The sequence below is a fragment of the Amphiura filiformis genome, chromosome 10, assembly GCF_039555335.1.
Source record: "Amphiura filiformis chromosome 10, Afil_fr2py, whole genome shotgun sequence".
NCBI classification, from domain to species: Eukaryota; Metazoa; Echinodermata; class Ophiuroidea; order Amphilepidida; family Amphiuridae; genus Amphiura; species Amphiura filiformis.
This window is the reverse complement of record NC_092637.1, coordinates 24,952,371-24,969,001: the sequence shown is the minus strand read 5'-3', so window position 1 is coordinate 24,969,001 and position 16,631 is coordinate 24,952,371. Positions and strand designations below refer to the sequence as shown.

At 35.1% G+C, this 16,631-nt stretch overlaps 1 protein-coding gene and 2 long non-coding RNA genes across 3 annotated transcripts in view; all 3 read left to right on the top strand.

Annotated features, from left to right (window-relative positions):
- The window catches only part of LOC140162671 (transient receptor potential cation channel subfamily V member 5-like), a 72,423-nt gene extending 69,487 nt beyond the window's left edge, over positions 1–2,936 (top strand). Inside the window, 2 exon segments of the mRNA XM_072185944.1 lie at positions 1,187–1,318; positions 2,709–2,936. Of these exon segments, the coding sequence (XP_072042045.1) occupies positions 1,187–1,318; positions 2,709–2,828 (252 nt within the window). The 3' untranslated portion in view covers positions 2,829–2,936.
- The window catches only part of LOC140162676 (uncharacterized), a 252,946-nt gene extending 243,158 nt beyond the window's left edge, over positions 1–9,788 (top strand). Inside the window, exon 4 of the long non-coding RNA XR_011860324.1 lies at positions 9,515–9,788. This is a non-coding gene — a long non-coding RNA (uncharacterized lncRNA). The remainder of the gene's footprint in view (positions 1–9,514) is intronic.
- On the top strand, positions 4,138–7,650 carry LOC140162677 (uncharacterized). Its single transcript, XR_011860325.1, has 2 exons — positions 4,138–5,612; positions 5,699–7,650. It is a non-coding gene; the product is annotated as an uncharacterized lncRNA (long non-coding RNA).
- Positions 9,789–16,631: the final 6,843 nt, after the last annotated feature.

The window sequence follows — 16,631 nt, the reverse complement described above, 5'->3', positions numbered from 1 at the left end:
CTACTTCAATAGTGAAACAGACTTATCCCATAGTTTGATTGACAGTTGCTGGGGAGTTTGGTACACCACATTTTTCCAAGATGGCGCACATCGACTGCCAATTATTCAGACCCTTTCCGGCAAAAATACAGCTTATTTACCCAAAGTCAACATGGGGTCATAGCAGATAATATTTTCCTAGCATATTGAGCTAACTCCTCAGCTACTTGGTTTTTCACAATATGATAGTAATGGAAAGAAACAACCAAATATTCGTAGTTATTCGCCATTTAATTTTTTTGAAACGATGACGTTAACATGCATCACCTCTTCCACAGGTCAACCTCTTACGCAGCGCATGCATGAACGCGCATTGAAGTGCATGACTGACTTCATTTGCACAAACATGTGGCTTATCCCATAGTATATTATACTCAAGAATCCTTGGTATTGCCATGGTAGCTGTGCATGAGTGCAATGGAATATTGACTATTGCACTTGTGTGTGAACTTAATGCATGCATTGTTTTTATGGTACAGCAGCAAGTAGCAATTATATCAGACTTGCTGTATATGAAATGTATGAACGGTGCAGGTCATCAAGTAGCAATTAACCCACAGGTTTTATTGTTTCTAAATGGACTTGATAATGGACTTTTAATGATAAATGCTATTGGTAATATTAATACTGGGCTAAGTACTGTAAGGCCATCATAATTTACTGGATTACATGCACATGGCAGTTGATTGACTTGTATGCCTGTCTATGCCAAGCCACCAAAAAAAACCCCTGTTTTACGGGTGGATGGACTTTTCAAGTACCGGTAGGTTAATCTGTCAGAATTTTTTTTATTATTTTTTTCTTGAAAATGACCATAAAATATCACCAAAACTTTTGAGAGCTTGAAAATTTGACAAAAATTTGATGATGTTTTTGCAAACATATTTTGAAAATGTTCTGAATTTTTTTCAAATATTTTCAGTCACAATCAAAACATTATGGCCTCAAAACAGCTGATTTTACATGATTTAATCAAAATGTAAAAAAAAAAAAAAATTCTCCCAAAATGCAAAATCTGGGTTGGTCGGGCCTGTAAAACATGTTTTTGTTTCTGTCGCCTTACAGCCCATTTGGGTTTTTTAGACAAATGTCTAAAAAGTTACAAACTACAAAAACGTAACTATTCTATTTTTATTTTCATACACAGAGATATCAAATAGTTCTTGTCTTGGAGCAGTCGTTATCACCAACATTGCGGAAATCCTATCAGCACAAGTACTCCACACCGGTATGGGAAGGAAGGGCGGGGAGAGCTATGGTCCTTCAAACAGATAATGAGGTAGGTTATATCAGAATCCGAAGTTTTCCGTTTTACGGAAAACGGAAGAAAATCACGGAATCAGAGGTACAACACGGAAAATGACATTTCTGTATGATGTGACAAAAATTGTTAAAAGATAAGAGAAATAAGTGTTAAAAACAAGCATGAGTTGTGTATGTCAATTTTTATGACTAAAATACGTGTTTAATAATACCAAAATAAAGGTATATTACCAAGGCATGAACCCCCTATATCCCTCCAAACATCGTAAAAGTCGGCCTATTATCGTGAGAATATTCCAATCGGAGCATATTGATCGCAATATTGAACACTTTATTGTGACATTAATATCATTGTTTATACATTTTAAGCTTCATTCATGACACGGATTTACAAATTTTACAACACGGATTAGAACACGGAAAATGGATTTTAGAAAACGGTAAACTTCGGACTCTAGGTTATATCCAAGGAAATTAACATTTCTTGCACACAATCCATAAATGGAGTGTCGCTCCCGGTAGGATAAATTGACGCTGATGCTGATCTTACGAGGAGTGTTACCCCAGGGTGGGACAAATATAATACCGTATTGTTTGTAAAATGCTCTCCGGGGACGTTGCATTTTGCCAAATCGGTGGCGTTTAATAGAAGTGAAATTTCAATGACAAACTTGCGAAAGTACATTTTATGTAAGACCGTGATTGACTTAATTTATTTAGTTAAATATGAACATTCTGCTATAATGTGGCGATGAATTGGATGGAAATGTAGGATCGGATTTGTCCATTCAATTTCGTGATCATATGACATGTCAGTTGTAAGCTTACTGATGATGCTAACATGCTTGGCAACTGAAATAATAATGGGAGGGGGGGAGATTTATTAGAGGGGGAGTTTAATACCAATAACAAGGTATTATATTCTTGACAGCAGTGGGGTATAGGGTGAGGGTCATACGTTCTTGGCATTTCAAGATATATATGTCCATATATGTGATCATGCAAAATCAGTCTGAAATGCTGATTTTGAGATATAGCCAAACAAAGAAGTATTTCCTTTTGTTTCCTATTGTTTTGATATCTCTTTAACTACTTATTTCTTGTGAACTTGTTGTCCAAATTCAATTGGGTTTTCTGCATAATGCAGCTTTGCAAATGCCGTTTACAATCCTATAGGAAACTGAAAATTGAACATGTCCGACTTCAGATTGCTTTTGCTTGATCACACCACATAATTAGGCCTATATAGTCTCTATATCCATTTAAAACCAAAGGTAAGTGCCAGAGTAATTTTTTATTTTGGCTCTTATGGGCTGTCCCTGTGGGTTCAGGAAAAAGAGACGGGTGTAGCAGGAGACAACTGCATCATTTTAATAAGACATTTTCTCTCCTTTATTTGCTTCCAGAATCATGATGATCAGGCGATTCAGAAGTCCAAGCAGAGACATAAGCGCTATCTTGATAGCGAGTACAACAAAGCATATGGCAAATGGCAGATCAGCGGTACAGATGGGGGAGCGGCCTAGACTCAGACTCCACCAGCCTTCTACACTGCGCTTGTACTGTGTTATGCTTTGTAGTGACGACTAAATAAATTTAAATTCATATTGTGACAGACTTCCTGAAAATAATCAAATCGCTGTTACCGTGCCATTGTGACAAGATCGCTTTGAAGTTCTAAAAACAACTCGGTCAAAAGGTCAATTTGGACACAACTGCGCATGCTGTATGCCACAGGAATCCTGTTGCAAAATCCGTCACACAGTTTTCTCAGTCGTCAATCCAGAAGGTTGACGAATGAGTGCAGCAGTCTAGCAGTGGCCTAGTGTAGTGGTTCTGTCCCAGCTTTGCACCACTGAGGTCCTGGGTCCGAGCCCTGGTTATTACCAGATGACTCTCCTTCAGGTTCTCTGGTTTCCTTCTGTATCTAAAACTGGGCTTTCTGCCCTGAGCATGTTGATCTGCCTTGTCTCCCGTATTATTTATGATTATTATGAATAATAGTGGTATTGGAAAAGGGTCGGCGTAACCAAATAATCTCCATTCTTACGTTTTGGTGAATCAAAGTGTGTGAAAATATTGGATTCAAAACATAATAATGGTAAAATTGGATACTTTATGCCCAACATTTATTGGCCTTGCTTAGAGTTTTAAAATATTGGACTCAACTACGTCTCTACCCAGCAAGCACAAAAACGTTTTAAAAACGTTTTAAATAAGTTATATTTTGGCTTTTGGTTTAGGTAAAAACGTTTTAATAACATTAAAATGTCGGGTTATATAAAGGTCATGATAACGCTTTTAAAACGTTTTGTATGAAAACACACTACAACAATATTTTTAAATGTTTTCAAAAAATGTTATTGTAAACTATTTTTTTTTACATTTTTGCCAAATATTGTGTCAATACTTAAATAACATTATGTTAAAATATTTGAACCCAGCAAACACAGAAATGTTCTTAAAATGTTTTTTTCAAAACATTTTAATAACATTTAAATGTCCGGTTATATAAAGGTCATGAAAATGTTTTAAAACGTTATTGAAAATATTTTGGGCAAACATTTTTACAAAAATATTTTTTCAACCCCAAAATAACATTCTGTTTAGAATGTTTTGTATCAAGTTTTCAAGAATGTTTTTGGAATGTTATTAAAACGTTTTTATACCATTTATATAACCCGACATTTAAACGTTTTCTGTAAAACATTTTTGTTTGCTGAGCAGTAGATTATCAAAAATGTTTTTAAGGTTATGAAAACGTTTTATACTCTTAATATACCCTTTATATAACCCGACATTTTTAAATGTTTAAAAACGTTTTCTGACAACCTTTTATAACCTTTTGCGAATGATGTCGAAAACGTGTTGTGTTTGCTGGGTAAGCTATTGCTTTCATTTTAAGTGTTTGGATATTTTTGTGTGTAGTATGGGAAGTACAGAGTTATAAATGTGAAGTGCAATTTCACACTGCATAATCTGTTTAAATATGCAACTTTCTCAGTTGCACCAAATTTGATGCAATCATTAAATTCTTGATCTTTCCAATTTTTGCACATTATGTGTAGTATAGTATACATCAATTGTATTGCTTTTTATTAATTGTGGATGCTAGATATAAGGGGATTAAGTCACAAAATCATGAAAATATAGTATGTGTTCTGCTATATAAGGAGGTTAATCTTCGCCCTCTATGCAAGTTTCATATGTGAATTATTGTGATGCTGATATTAACCAGCTTTCTGGCTAAGCCATTGCTGCAATAAAGATATTGCAAAATTGTATTATTTTTACCAGATGATAATTTTTGTCAAAAAATAATTCAAACACAGATCTGTGTAAAAATATATTGTCGGAACAGAATCTGTGCAGTCATTGTAGGGTACAAAACATGAAGATTGATTAAGTCCTATAAACGTAACTAAAGACTTTACAAAAAGTAACATAGCCGTTACAAATATGTGACGTGTCATGTCAAAAGGAGACACTTAAATTTTGGGCAGGTTATAAATTTTGAGGTTTTTACATATCTTAAATATAGAGATATTTTGCTCCAAAACATAGTTTTCCCCAATGAAATCGGACATTCCTAAGCGAAGATATTGAGTTCGTAAGTTATGGTATTATAAAATTGGAAATAAAAATATTATTGACAATGTTGAGAGTAGGAATTACCTTGAAAAATGTCTCTAAAAATACAAGATGCCAGTTATATTCCGGTCTGAAACTATCAGACAATATTTTAAACATTAATATTTACGATCCTGCCCAAAAGTGTTTCCTTTTGACATGAAACGTCACATATGCTTCATACACTCCTAGATAGTGAGAACCAATCATAGCAAATGTTAGTAAATTACTAGCCGTGCATAAATATTGTAATTGCACTTGTACTGAGATGTTGATATGTCTAATGCACTCCTCCCCGTGTGAGTTTATGCAATAGACGCATCAGCATCTCAGTACGCATGCATTACTTTGTACAATTTCACTCCCAGCATGTGATACGCATTTATTAACCTATAATTATACCTTCAGAACTAAAATTGTATTCACAATATTTTAATATGGAAAGAAATGTGGTTTATGTACGCGCGTTTTGATACCATGTTTGTCCAATTTTGTTTTGCTGATTGGTTATAAGAAGACTACTATGAGCCTATCAGAAACATTGTAAGAATGGTGGTAGGAATTATAAAGCTGAAGAGGCTTAACCCTATGAGTACTACCTGCTGATTGGTTGCAAGAAGACTATTATGATATATTGAGCCTATCAGAAACATTGTAAGAATGGTAGTAGGGCTGAAGAGGCTTAACCCTATGAGTACTACCTGCTGATTGGTTGTAAGAAGACTATGATGATATATTGAGCCTATCAGAAACATTGTAAGAAGAGGCTTAAAGGTGGGTGACCTGATTGACAGCTTCATCCCCAACTTTACCCTATCAAAATGCAGATTTTGGTATCAGGTGAAAGCTCATATTTTTCTCATTAACATATTGAAATTAGGCGTTCCAAATTGGTATATTTCCGAAGAAATCATCAAAAAACTGCTGAATTTTTGACTAATTCAGCAGTTTTTGATGATATCCTCGGAAATACACCGATTTGGAACTCCTAATTTCAGTATGTTAATGAGAAAAATATGATCTCTTATTTGATATCAATTTATTACATGATCATGATGAGTATATCATTAATAAAAACACTGTAGACTACCAGTTTTATGCTGTATTAAATGTCAGTAATTCCATGAAGAATTAGTCACATTTACAATGAACATTTACATGAATCCTTGAAAGGGACAACAGTTTATGTTATACATAAGTTTTAAAGAATTTGATTTTCCAAATATATCAGGTCACCTTCCTTTAACCTCAGAAACATTGTAAGAATGGTAATAGGGATGAAGAGGCTTAACCTCATGAGTACTACCTGCTGATTGGTTACAAGCAGACTATCATGATTTATTGAGCCAATCAGAAACATGGTAAGAATGGTGGTAGGAATAAAGCTGTATTTTAATTGGTTACTCAGATGAATGTATCACTTAATCAACCAATCAGAAATCAGTTGGTTCAATATTTGCACAAAACAAGATAGACTGGACCTGACTTTAGACCTGGTGTAACTATGGAGATTAGTCCTGCGGAGAAGGAACAAAGTTATGTGAAGCTGCAAAAAAGTTCAAAACAGTGCAAAATAGTACACAAATTGCACAAAGTGCAAAAAGTGGGGCTCTCTGGGCGCAGTTAAATTCCAAACACCCCCTATGGAAGACATGACCTAAATCTCCCACATAGGGAGAGTGAATTTCAAATGGAGCCACCCATTCAAGTAACCACATTCGAAATTCACACCCCCTGTGTGGGAGATTAAGGTCATGTCTTCCACAGGGGGTGTATGGATTTCAACTTGAATAGCCCAGTAGTGCAGCCCAATATCCAAGATATTGCAATATTTTATTAATTTGTATGAGATGATAACTTCTTTTGTAAAAATATTAAATGCTGGTGTAAAAATCTATTTCTGTGCAGTGTTTGTAGGTTATAAAACACCTTGTATGTATGTATCACATTGTTTTGCGTTTCAGATGCAGTCAGGGCACATTATTGCGATTAAGAGGCTCAAGTGACGCTTTTGGACAAATCGCAGTATTTTGTATAATGGATGGTCACTGTGATTTGTCAAAATGCGTCATGTGAAAGCAATATATTTGAAATTAAGTGCTATGGAAAGCAATACTCGAGGCTACATACAATTTTCCCACAATACAGTTGGATTGGGCTGTGGATACATGTACACATTGTTGTATCTTTATGTAAGGAATGAAATCAAAATTGGTGATTACTGGTCACGGTTGAACTGCGGTCCATTATTTAGAACAATAGAAACCGGCTTCAACCGGATGGAACCGCCCAGAACCACCCGTCGAGTTTTGATATCATCCCTAAACCAACTTCACATTTTTTGGCACAAAAGTGATATGTGACATGATCAAGGGAAATGAGTCGGATGTCGCTAATATTGATTTTGAGATATTGGCAAAGAAAGTGTTAAAATTCTATTGTTTTCAGCGATTGATAAATTGATGTAACTTCACAAAGAAAAGTCGTATCAACATGGAGTTTTCAGTTTCTGAAAGCTCTAAATGTCTTCTTTAGAAACCTGTGTAAAACTCATTTTGGACCAGGGCCGACATGTGACTTATTCCCCTTGATCATGTCACATATTATCTCTTTAAATCGCACTATTTTTGTGGTAAAAGAATAGAAACAAAGGTTGCTGCCTTATCCTTTACAACCAGGCCCGTACGCAGGGGGGTGCGGGGGTGTGATGCACCCCCCCCCCCCCAAAATTTTTTTTTGGAAAAGCGAGCAAAAAAATCATTTTTTCTATGCTTTTTTAGACAAAAAAGGTCCAAATTTTGGGAAGAAAGTTCACTTTTCACAAAATCACCCCCTTGGAAAAAAGTTCATTTTTTCAAAATCAGCACCCCCCAAATGAAATCCTGCGTACAGGCCTGTTTACAACCAAGTGATGTGTCCTCGCCAGTAAAAACATTTAAACAATGGGTTCAGCTGTGCCTCACCCATTTTTACTGCCTCAGAAACATTTATGTGTAAAGGATAGGGCATTGCCCTTTATTTCTTAATTAAATATTTAATTTAGGTTAGATTTCAACTTGTTACTGAAATGATCTATGCAATATGGCATATGTGTACATCCATATCAAAAGGATGTACTTGTTGGCTGGTGCATGTGTCTCTTTTAACATATAAAATAGCTTGGAATAGATTCCAGACTTATCTCAAGAGGAGGTCACTTCACATCATCCACAGGTCACAAGGTTTAGGAATGTTCTCTTTTGACAACAATATTTGTGTGCAATTTGTTTTTGATGTCTTTTAAAGTTCTTCAAGTGTTAAATCTTTTTAATGTTTTTATATGTATGTTCAAATTGTAATTGGCCGTTTGGTCACGGTATGTGATAAATGAAATACTGATAATAATATTTCTAAACCATGTGAATAAGTGACCTCCACTTGCATCCTTTTGATATGGATATACACATAATTGTGTTTGCTGTATCAATTGCTGCTGAAATATGTTGGAAGGGTTACTTTTATTATTATATACTGTAAAAATGGTAATTTTTGCATGTGTAATTTTTCACGCTTAGTGGTTATGAAACAAAGGTTTCACATGGAATAGCCCATTGCTCTTGTGAAGTACTTTTCGCCATCGAAGTGACGTAATAAATCGGATTAACTACCACAGCAATGGGGCAAAACTATTTTTGAATGTATTGCGCTGCACTACAAGCAGGTTGCACTCATCACCTGTGATATGTCTGCGATCATAGATTGAATACAATACCCCTCCTTTCAAATTTGCCAGTCTTACAGGTGCAAGTGATCAGCTTGATATGGTTCAATGCAGAGGTACCGCATGAACATACCAGTGCAGCACGGTATTTCACAATTTTTTTTACCCCATTGCTATGGTAGTTAATCCAATTTATTCCGTCACTTCGATGGCGAATAGAGGTTGTGCGTGCAATTATTGATTGGCTTCAAACAAAGGATTTGAACCAGTGTCCTTCACCGTAAGCATGGCGCAGTGCAGTCCATTCAGTCAAATGTTGCAATCAACGTAGTGCATTTGTTATGTGTGTGAGACAAACTGTCGGTAGATTGCAATCATGCTTTTGTTGAATGCATTTGAGTAGTCCACCGTATGATACGTCATATGCACAACCTCTATAGCCAGATTTCCCCCTGAGTTGTTATTATATAATTTTATTAATGCGAATAAATAGCTTTCATGTAAATATTTATTTATTGTTAACTTGTTATTCCTTATTGCAAAGGAGATTATGTTCTCAAATAATAAGAACATTGAATATTGAGCATTTTTTAAACAAATTTCATTGTGGAGGTTGATGGCCTGTGACCAGCATCCACCGGTCTTCAATCGACTGTTGTTGGATTTAGTGGTATAGATTGATCAACTCATAATCGCCGGTCCTTATAACATGGCAGATTAACATCAATATATTTGATTTGGAGAATTGTCTTATGACATCTCGCCAGAAGTATAATGAATTATTAATGTACTTTGTCTAGTTTCTTTAACACAAAAAATATAGACCAGACAGGTCAACTATATCACTTGTAACGTTGGTCTACTTTTCGGCGTAGTGTTAAGGGATCTAAAATGAGCGTTTATTGCGTTTCGACAGTATTTTTTGTGGGACATGAGAGCACCTCAGACCTATCGAATTGCATTCTGAATACGAAGCATGTCTTTCTGATATCAAATAATTTTCATTTTTTGAAAATCACAATATAATACAAATTTTATGACAAATTATAAAAATTTGATATTTTTCAAATGTTTGATATATAACAGTCCTCGAAGTAAATTATATAAATCTAATGACATATTCTTAAAGTGTATGTAGCAAGGAGGAAAAGCCGACGGTCAATTGAAAATTTTGACCTTTCATATTGAAGATATGGATTTTTTCCCAAAAAGACATAATTTTTTTTTGTGTTTTGGGAAAAAAAATCCATATCTTCAATACTGAAAAGGTCAAATTTTCAATTGATCGTCGGCTTTTCATCCCACCTACATACACTTTAAGTATAAATCATCAGATTTATAAAGTTTACTTCAAGTACTGTTAAATATCAAAAATATCAATTTTAATGATTTGCCATAAAATGTGTATTAAATTGCAATTTCAAAAATCAAAATTATTTGATATCAGAATGACATTCTTCGTATTCAGAATGCAATTCGATATGTCTGATGTGCTCTAATGTCCCACAATAAATACTGTCCAAACGTTCATACCCCAGCCCTTAAAGGCCTAACAATTCCTGTCTATTATGAGCTGATCAAACTGTAGTAGGAAAACTGGGTCATGTGACCGGAAGTAGCAATGGATGATGACCTCCGCAGGTCAGATGAATGGATATGTTAAAACATTGGATATAAGAAAGCAAAATTATACTTCTACGCTACTCAAAATTGGGACACTCACCGGAGTGCTTTCACCGGGTCATCCGGCGTCTTCTGCGGATGTTATTGCTGAAGATTTTACGTCATCGGAGGTGTCTCAACAACATCACTAGCAACGTCAAATCTTCAGAGCAGTAACATCAGCTGAAGACGCCGGTTGACCAGTTGAAAGCACTCCGGTAAGTGTACCAAATTTGAGTAGCGTAGGAGTAAAATTTTGCTTTCTGTTTATGTTTACCGCTACGTATGAATATAAATCATTATACATTGGATATTATTTCTATTCTTTGGATATCAGGGTGTATTTTTGAATTTTGGTATAGTAAGCAGTACCTTCAAATGTTAATAAAGGACAGGATTTTTACGTAGTGCATTATATTTGTTTATTCATTGCTCCACTCTTATGCAAGCGTCAATTTGAAGCTTACACCTACCCACCTCAAGCCTCGACATATTATCGATATTGTTTCGATATACTTTTGTTGACTTTTGTATGGAATCGACGTTGATAATATGCCGAGGCTTGAGGTGGTTCGGTTCAAGCTTCAAATTGACGCTTGCATTAATAGCATCCTTGGGAGAAATTTTACAAGGTATTTAAACTAATGGTTTATTTGAAATTTATGTAGGACTAAAAACAAAAAAAATTTTAAAGTAAATGTTTTTATTAATTTTTTTTGGTTTAGGTAAAAATGTTTTAGTAAAAAAACTTTTTTCGGTTTGGGTAAAAAATGTTTTAATAACATTTAATGTTGGGTTATTAAAAAGTCATGAAAACATTTTGAAATGTTATGAAAAATATTATAACCTTTATACAAGCTGCATCAAAATAATTGGTGCTCATCACTGTTCACTTTGCATTGATAATGGATGAGATTGACACATCAAAATTCGACATAAGATCCAAATAATTTGTAGAATAATATTGTATAACAAGTCATAAACTGTTTCAATAAACATCAACATTGATGGGTACCAATCATTTTGTTACAGCCTGTAACCCAAAATTTACCTGTGTTCTGGCAACCTTTCCTAACCTTTTGCAAATGTTTTCAAAACTTTTTGTGTTCCCTGAATTTTTAAGCTATATTTTTATTGTTCTTTCGTTTTTGGCAATACCTAAAAAGTTACTATAATTATTGAATTGCTGATGTGGGTTCTTTTTGTTCAAGTTGATTTCAATTGGACTATTCCAGTTGAAATCCATACCCCCTGTGGAACTCATCCTTTATCTCACACACAAGGAGAATTTCAAATGGATTTACCTGAATGGGTGTCTCCTTTTGAAATCTACACCCTCATTGTAGGAGATTAAGGTCATGTCTTCCATAGCTGTATGAATTTCAAGTGGAATAGCCCAATGGGCTATTCCACTTGAAATCCACACTACCCCTGTGGAAGATTTTGGAAATTATCGTCCATGCAGGGAGTGTGTTTTTCAAATGTAATTGGTCAGGGTTAATCATTTTGAAACCTATACTCCCACTGTATTATGGCTTCACCTACATTTTCCACAACTGAAGTGAGTATTTCAAATAGAAGTTACCCAATTGTCTATTCTATTCAAAACTCATACTCTGCAGTGTCTGTGGAAGACTTAAGCTAAATCTTTCACAGGGGTAGTGTGGATTTCAACTGGATTAGCCCAATTTTCATGTTCCATTATTGTTGATTTGATTTCTTATATTTACTATAAAAGGAAAACTGACTTTTTAGAAAAGGTAAAATGGAGCCACAGGTTGACTTGTAAGATGTATAAATTCATGACAATCAAATGCAATTAGAAACTTTAGTCTGTGCAATTCTCTTGTATATAACAATAGTTCTTTTAATAAAATAATCTTAAAATATATATTGAGTAAACATGTACAAAGTTACTTTATATACAAAGTGTTATCTACAACAGATTGTCCTTGCCTGAACCCACAAAGTGATGGCACTTCCAGGGTTCGAACCAGGGGCCTATTTCGGGGTCAGGCAAGTCTGTTTTCCCAGTGTGCATCACTGTGGCCCAGTTTAGGCACCAGAACCAAAATTGTTTGATCTTCGGATCGGCCATCAGTGCTGCTTCAATGCTTGTAATTGACGAACTATCAACTAATTAATCAGAATCACTGGTAAATTTGTATTGATCAATTATTGTTACATGCATAGATTCATATGTAATCACAATTAAAAATAATTTATTGATTTGATAAATAATAAGGATCAATCAAGCATTGATGGCCGATCGAAAGATTGAACTGATTTGTTTTTATTGCCTTATTCAATGGTATATACTACCATGGATTCGCTTTCACGCTTGCCTGGTCATCAAAAATTTTATGACCCCACTATTTCTCTTTCCTCTTTCTCTTCACGCTTGCCTGCTGCAAAAATGACTTGATCGGAACAAATTGCGGACAAAGTATGCAAAAATATGCAATTTAACACTAATTTACCCCATAACGTGAATTTTGGTGTTTAAGGGTATACGAGGTATCATTGGTCGAAGCAGCCCAAAAAAAATCATTATCTGAATCAATATGTTATTGAAAAATAACATTTTGGTGTTTTGCAAAAGTTCATTCTGCAAATCATATACTTTGAAAACTTTATTGTTGTTAATGAGTTATGTACGTTTTACAAAAGTGTTGTTGTTTCAGCCCTCTTTACAACATAACTCAAGAACCACATGACCTACAAAAATATATCTGTGATATTTGAATTCTTCTACACGCTCGCTATGAATTGAGCAATGCAATTTTTGCTAAAGCTCACTAGTCACTACCATTCGCAAGATGCTGTGAACTACTTTTTTTTGCTGCTTCGACCAACGATACATCGTATAGGCCTACCCTTAATAAGCTGTATAAGGAAGATGCACACCACACTCATGGTTTTTCACACCCAGTAGATTTCATACTGTTCTGGTTTGGACCCCTGATTCAAGTCCTAAACTTGTGATGAGATCCTATGGAGTCACAGCTGGAACTTATGCTCGCTACTATGTGAACTCTACAAGCATTCCTTCTTGTTTGTGTGTCTTCAATTATTTTGAATTGCACTACCAGATTCCTATTGCTGCCAACCCCAGAGGTACCCAGAGCTACTATGTGGCAGTACCAATCCAGTACCAGTGTGTGTACTGTATGTGTGGTTCTGATGCATGTACTCTAACTATTGAAGTAACTGGGCAGCCTTGTACCTGTAGATGGCAGCAATAGAAATTAGTCTAGAAGTGTATTAGGGGCTGTGCAATAATTATGAGCCCCCCCCCCCCCGGGGGGGGGAAATTTCCAAACGGCTCACCAAAAATTGCTTGCCCCCCCCCTCTCGGCCCACCAAAAATCACTTTCCCCCCTCACGGACCGCCAAAAATCCCAATTTGCAAACCTTAAATGGTCTAGATGTATGTTGCGAGGCAGCGGGCAGGAAAATTTGCATATTTAAGCGTTTCCATACTGTTTTCCTAAGCCTTTTAGAGCGTTTTATTAAAAGGCGCCACATGAACTGTGCCAAAAATCGCTTGCCCCCCCCTCTCGGCTTGCCAAAATTGCTTGCCCCCACCCCTTTTGGCTCGCCAAAAATTTCTTGCCCCCCCCAATTTTACCCTCCCCCAGGGCTCATAATTATTGCACAGCACCTTACATGTGGTGTGTAGTAGTCTAGGCAAGAAACACAGTTGAGAAAATGACAGTTTTAAACATCTGTCTCCCTCCCTCAAGATAAATAACAAATGTATGCCAATAATTTGTAAACTCAATCTTTCTTTGGAAAGAAAGGCAGACACTGTTGTGTTGAAGTCCTTGATTAACCTGTCCAAGACCAAGACTTTGTCAGCTGGGACTGAGATCAAAACTATGAGTAGATTGAGTCGGTCCATAAAAGGCCCCTAAGGCTTGAATCGGCTTTCATGGTTCATAGATGCCCCTTTAGCAGTGTGGTCTTTGCTGGGTGGGGCCTATAGGGACTTTAGAAAATTCGTAGTGTAAAATTAAAAATTGCACTGGTAAACTCAAAATTTCACGCTTATTTTGGGCTGAATAGTGTAAAATTTAAAATGTTTACACGCTTCGTGTGCAATTGTCGCGGCAGCACAGGCCCATAATGGTTCCCAACTACCCACCTCATGGTGTTTTTTTTAAATCTTTATCCCTCGGACTCTGATACGCCAGGGATATATAAAATTCTAGGACTGCCACCCATTCCCCAGTAAGAATTAGTGTTCTGCATGTGGGTTTACACAGATTATGATGAATATTACACCACTGGAAAGGGGAAACAACCTTGTTATAGTAAAACACTTTTTTCCTTAAAAAGGACTATTTAATACAGCATTTAAATGTAGATATTTCAAGTAAATAGGGGGAATACAAATTAACATTATTGGGGGGAATGCAAACTCCAATTCGCTCTCCAATATTGATCGGTCCGTACACTCAGAATAAAAATGTTCTCACCCTTTCGGACTTCTATATTATATGGAACCTTCAAGAAAAAGTGTTCTGTAACTGGAAAATCAATTTTAGCTAGGCCTATACCCTCTTTTTCCATCAAAAAATTGAAAATATTCGTTAGAAGGCAAAAAAAAAGAGCAAAAAAAAACTTGTTGAAAGCATATTCAACATCATTATGTTCAAATAAAAAAAAAAGTTTCATGTTTTCTGGTTCAACTGCCCTGCCGTTTGTGTGCCAAACAAGGAAAATTCACTCACATGCATGCATGATTTTATCATTTTTGATAAAATAATAGTACATATTTACTCAAGGGCAGCGGGACATTGAAAAGGAGTACATGCGTGACATTTGAAAATGAGTACATGAACTTTTCATATGAACTTTTTATATGACCCATGAATTTAACACACGGGGTATTAAGTTGTTGATATGTACTATGTTATATTAAATACATTGAAATAACATATTCAAGCATACTTCTTACTTAAAATAAAATGGAGTAGGCCTACAGTTAAAAACAAATTTCAATTAGGTGATAAAAAACCTATTCTACGGGCAGGATATTTTCTCTTTTTCTTAATTTTGTTTTGTACTATTAAATTATTGACTAGTAAAATCACAGAAAGCTTGAAAAATGAGGAAAAAATTCGGTGTCATTTTCTCCGATTGTGCATGATGTTTCTCTAGAGGGGGAAACCCCCAAAACGTTCGTTTTCAATACAATTAGTCTTAAGAACCGCAAAACCTATGGATATATAGGCTAAATGCCGTCATTTCCTATCCCAGCAAACGGTTAGGCTAGATGTCGGGTTATATAAAGATCATGAATATGCCTACGTTTTTAAAACGTTATTGTAAAATGTTTTGGGCAAACATTTTTCAAAATATTTTGTCAATAGTTTAATAACATTCTGTTAAATGTTTTGCATCATGTTTTCAAAAATGTTTTATGAATGTTATTTACGTTTCTATACTCTTTATGTCACCCGACATTTAACCCCTTTCTGTAAAACGTTTGCTTGCTGTGACGTAGGCCTACTAGTATATAGGCCTACTGCATTTTGCATTTTTTTTTAAAGTTAAGGCTAAAATTGGAAGAAAAAAAAGCTCTTGGCATCCCACTCGCCTTGAATACATAATATCCACCTAGAAGACCACAGGGTCATGTTATATAAAAGTTCAAAATGTTAATGGTTGTAAACATACACTGCTCAAAATAAATTAAAGGACTTATTTATTAGTATTTTGCAAAAACATTATTAACCTTAATCTGATGAGTGTAATGCAACAAAAAAACTTGTAGTACCAAGTACTGGTGACACTGAAAAATATTAGCATCATAAAGACCAAAAATGAAAGAAGGTAAAATCAGGATTGTCAGATTTTGATCCTTTTATTTTGTGAGCGGTGTAGATTGGGAAATATTATTTGTGCAGGCCTATGATAAGCTATTATTCATTGTACAGGGTAGATAAAAAAATAAGGAAACCCACTTTTGAAAGCAATTTTTATCTACTTCAAAAACTTTCCTTTTACATAATAATTATTATTAAAGTATAGACCTTTTCTTAGCGCGGGCCTTTCAAATCAAAATTTCTATCCATGTAGGCCTACGCATGTAATAGTTCACGTGTTCCATACATGATAGTAAACATGGTAAAATGGTGCACGGTGTGGCAATTCAGCTAATTTCCTAAGATTAAAAAGGTTAATCTATTTGATTGCAATGAGGGACAAATCCAAGCTTAGATTAAAAATTCTTAATCTAATAGATTAAGAATTGAACCAATCTGAATTAGATAACCATTATTTAATCTTATAGATTAAAATTTAAATCCATAAGATTGACTTTTAAATC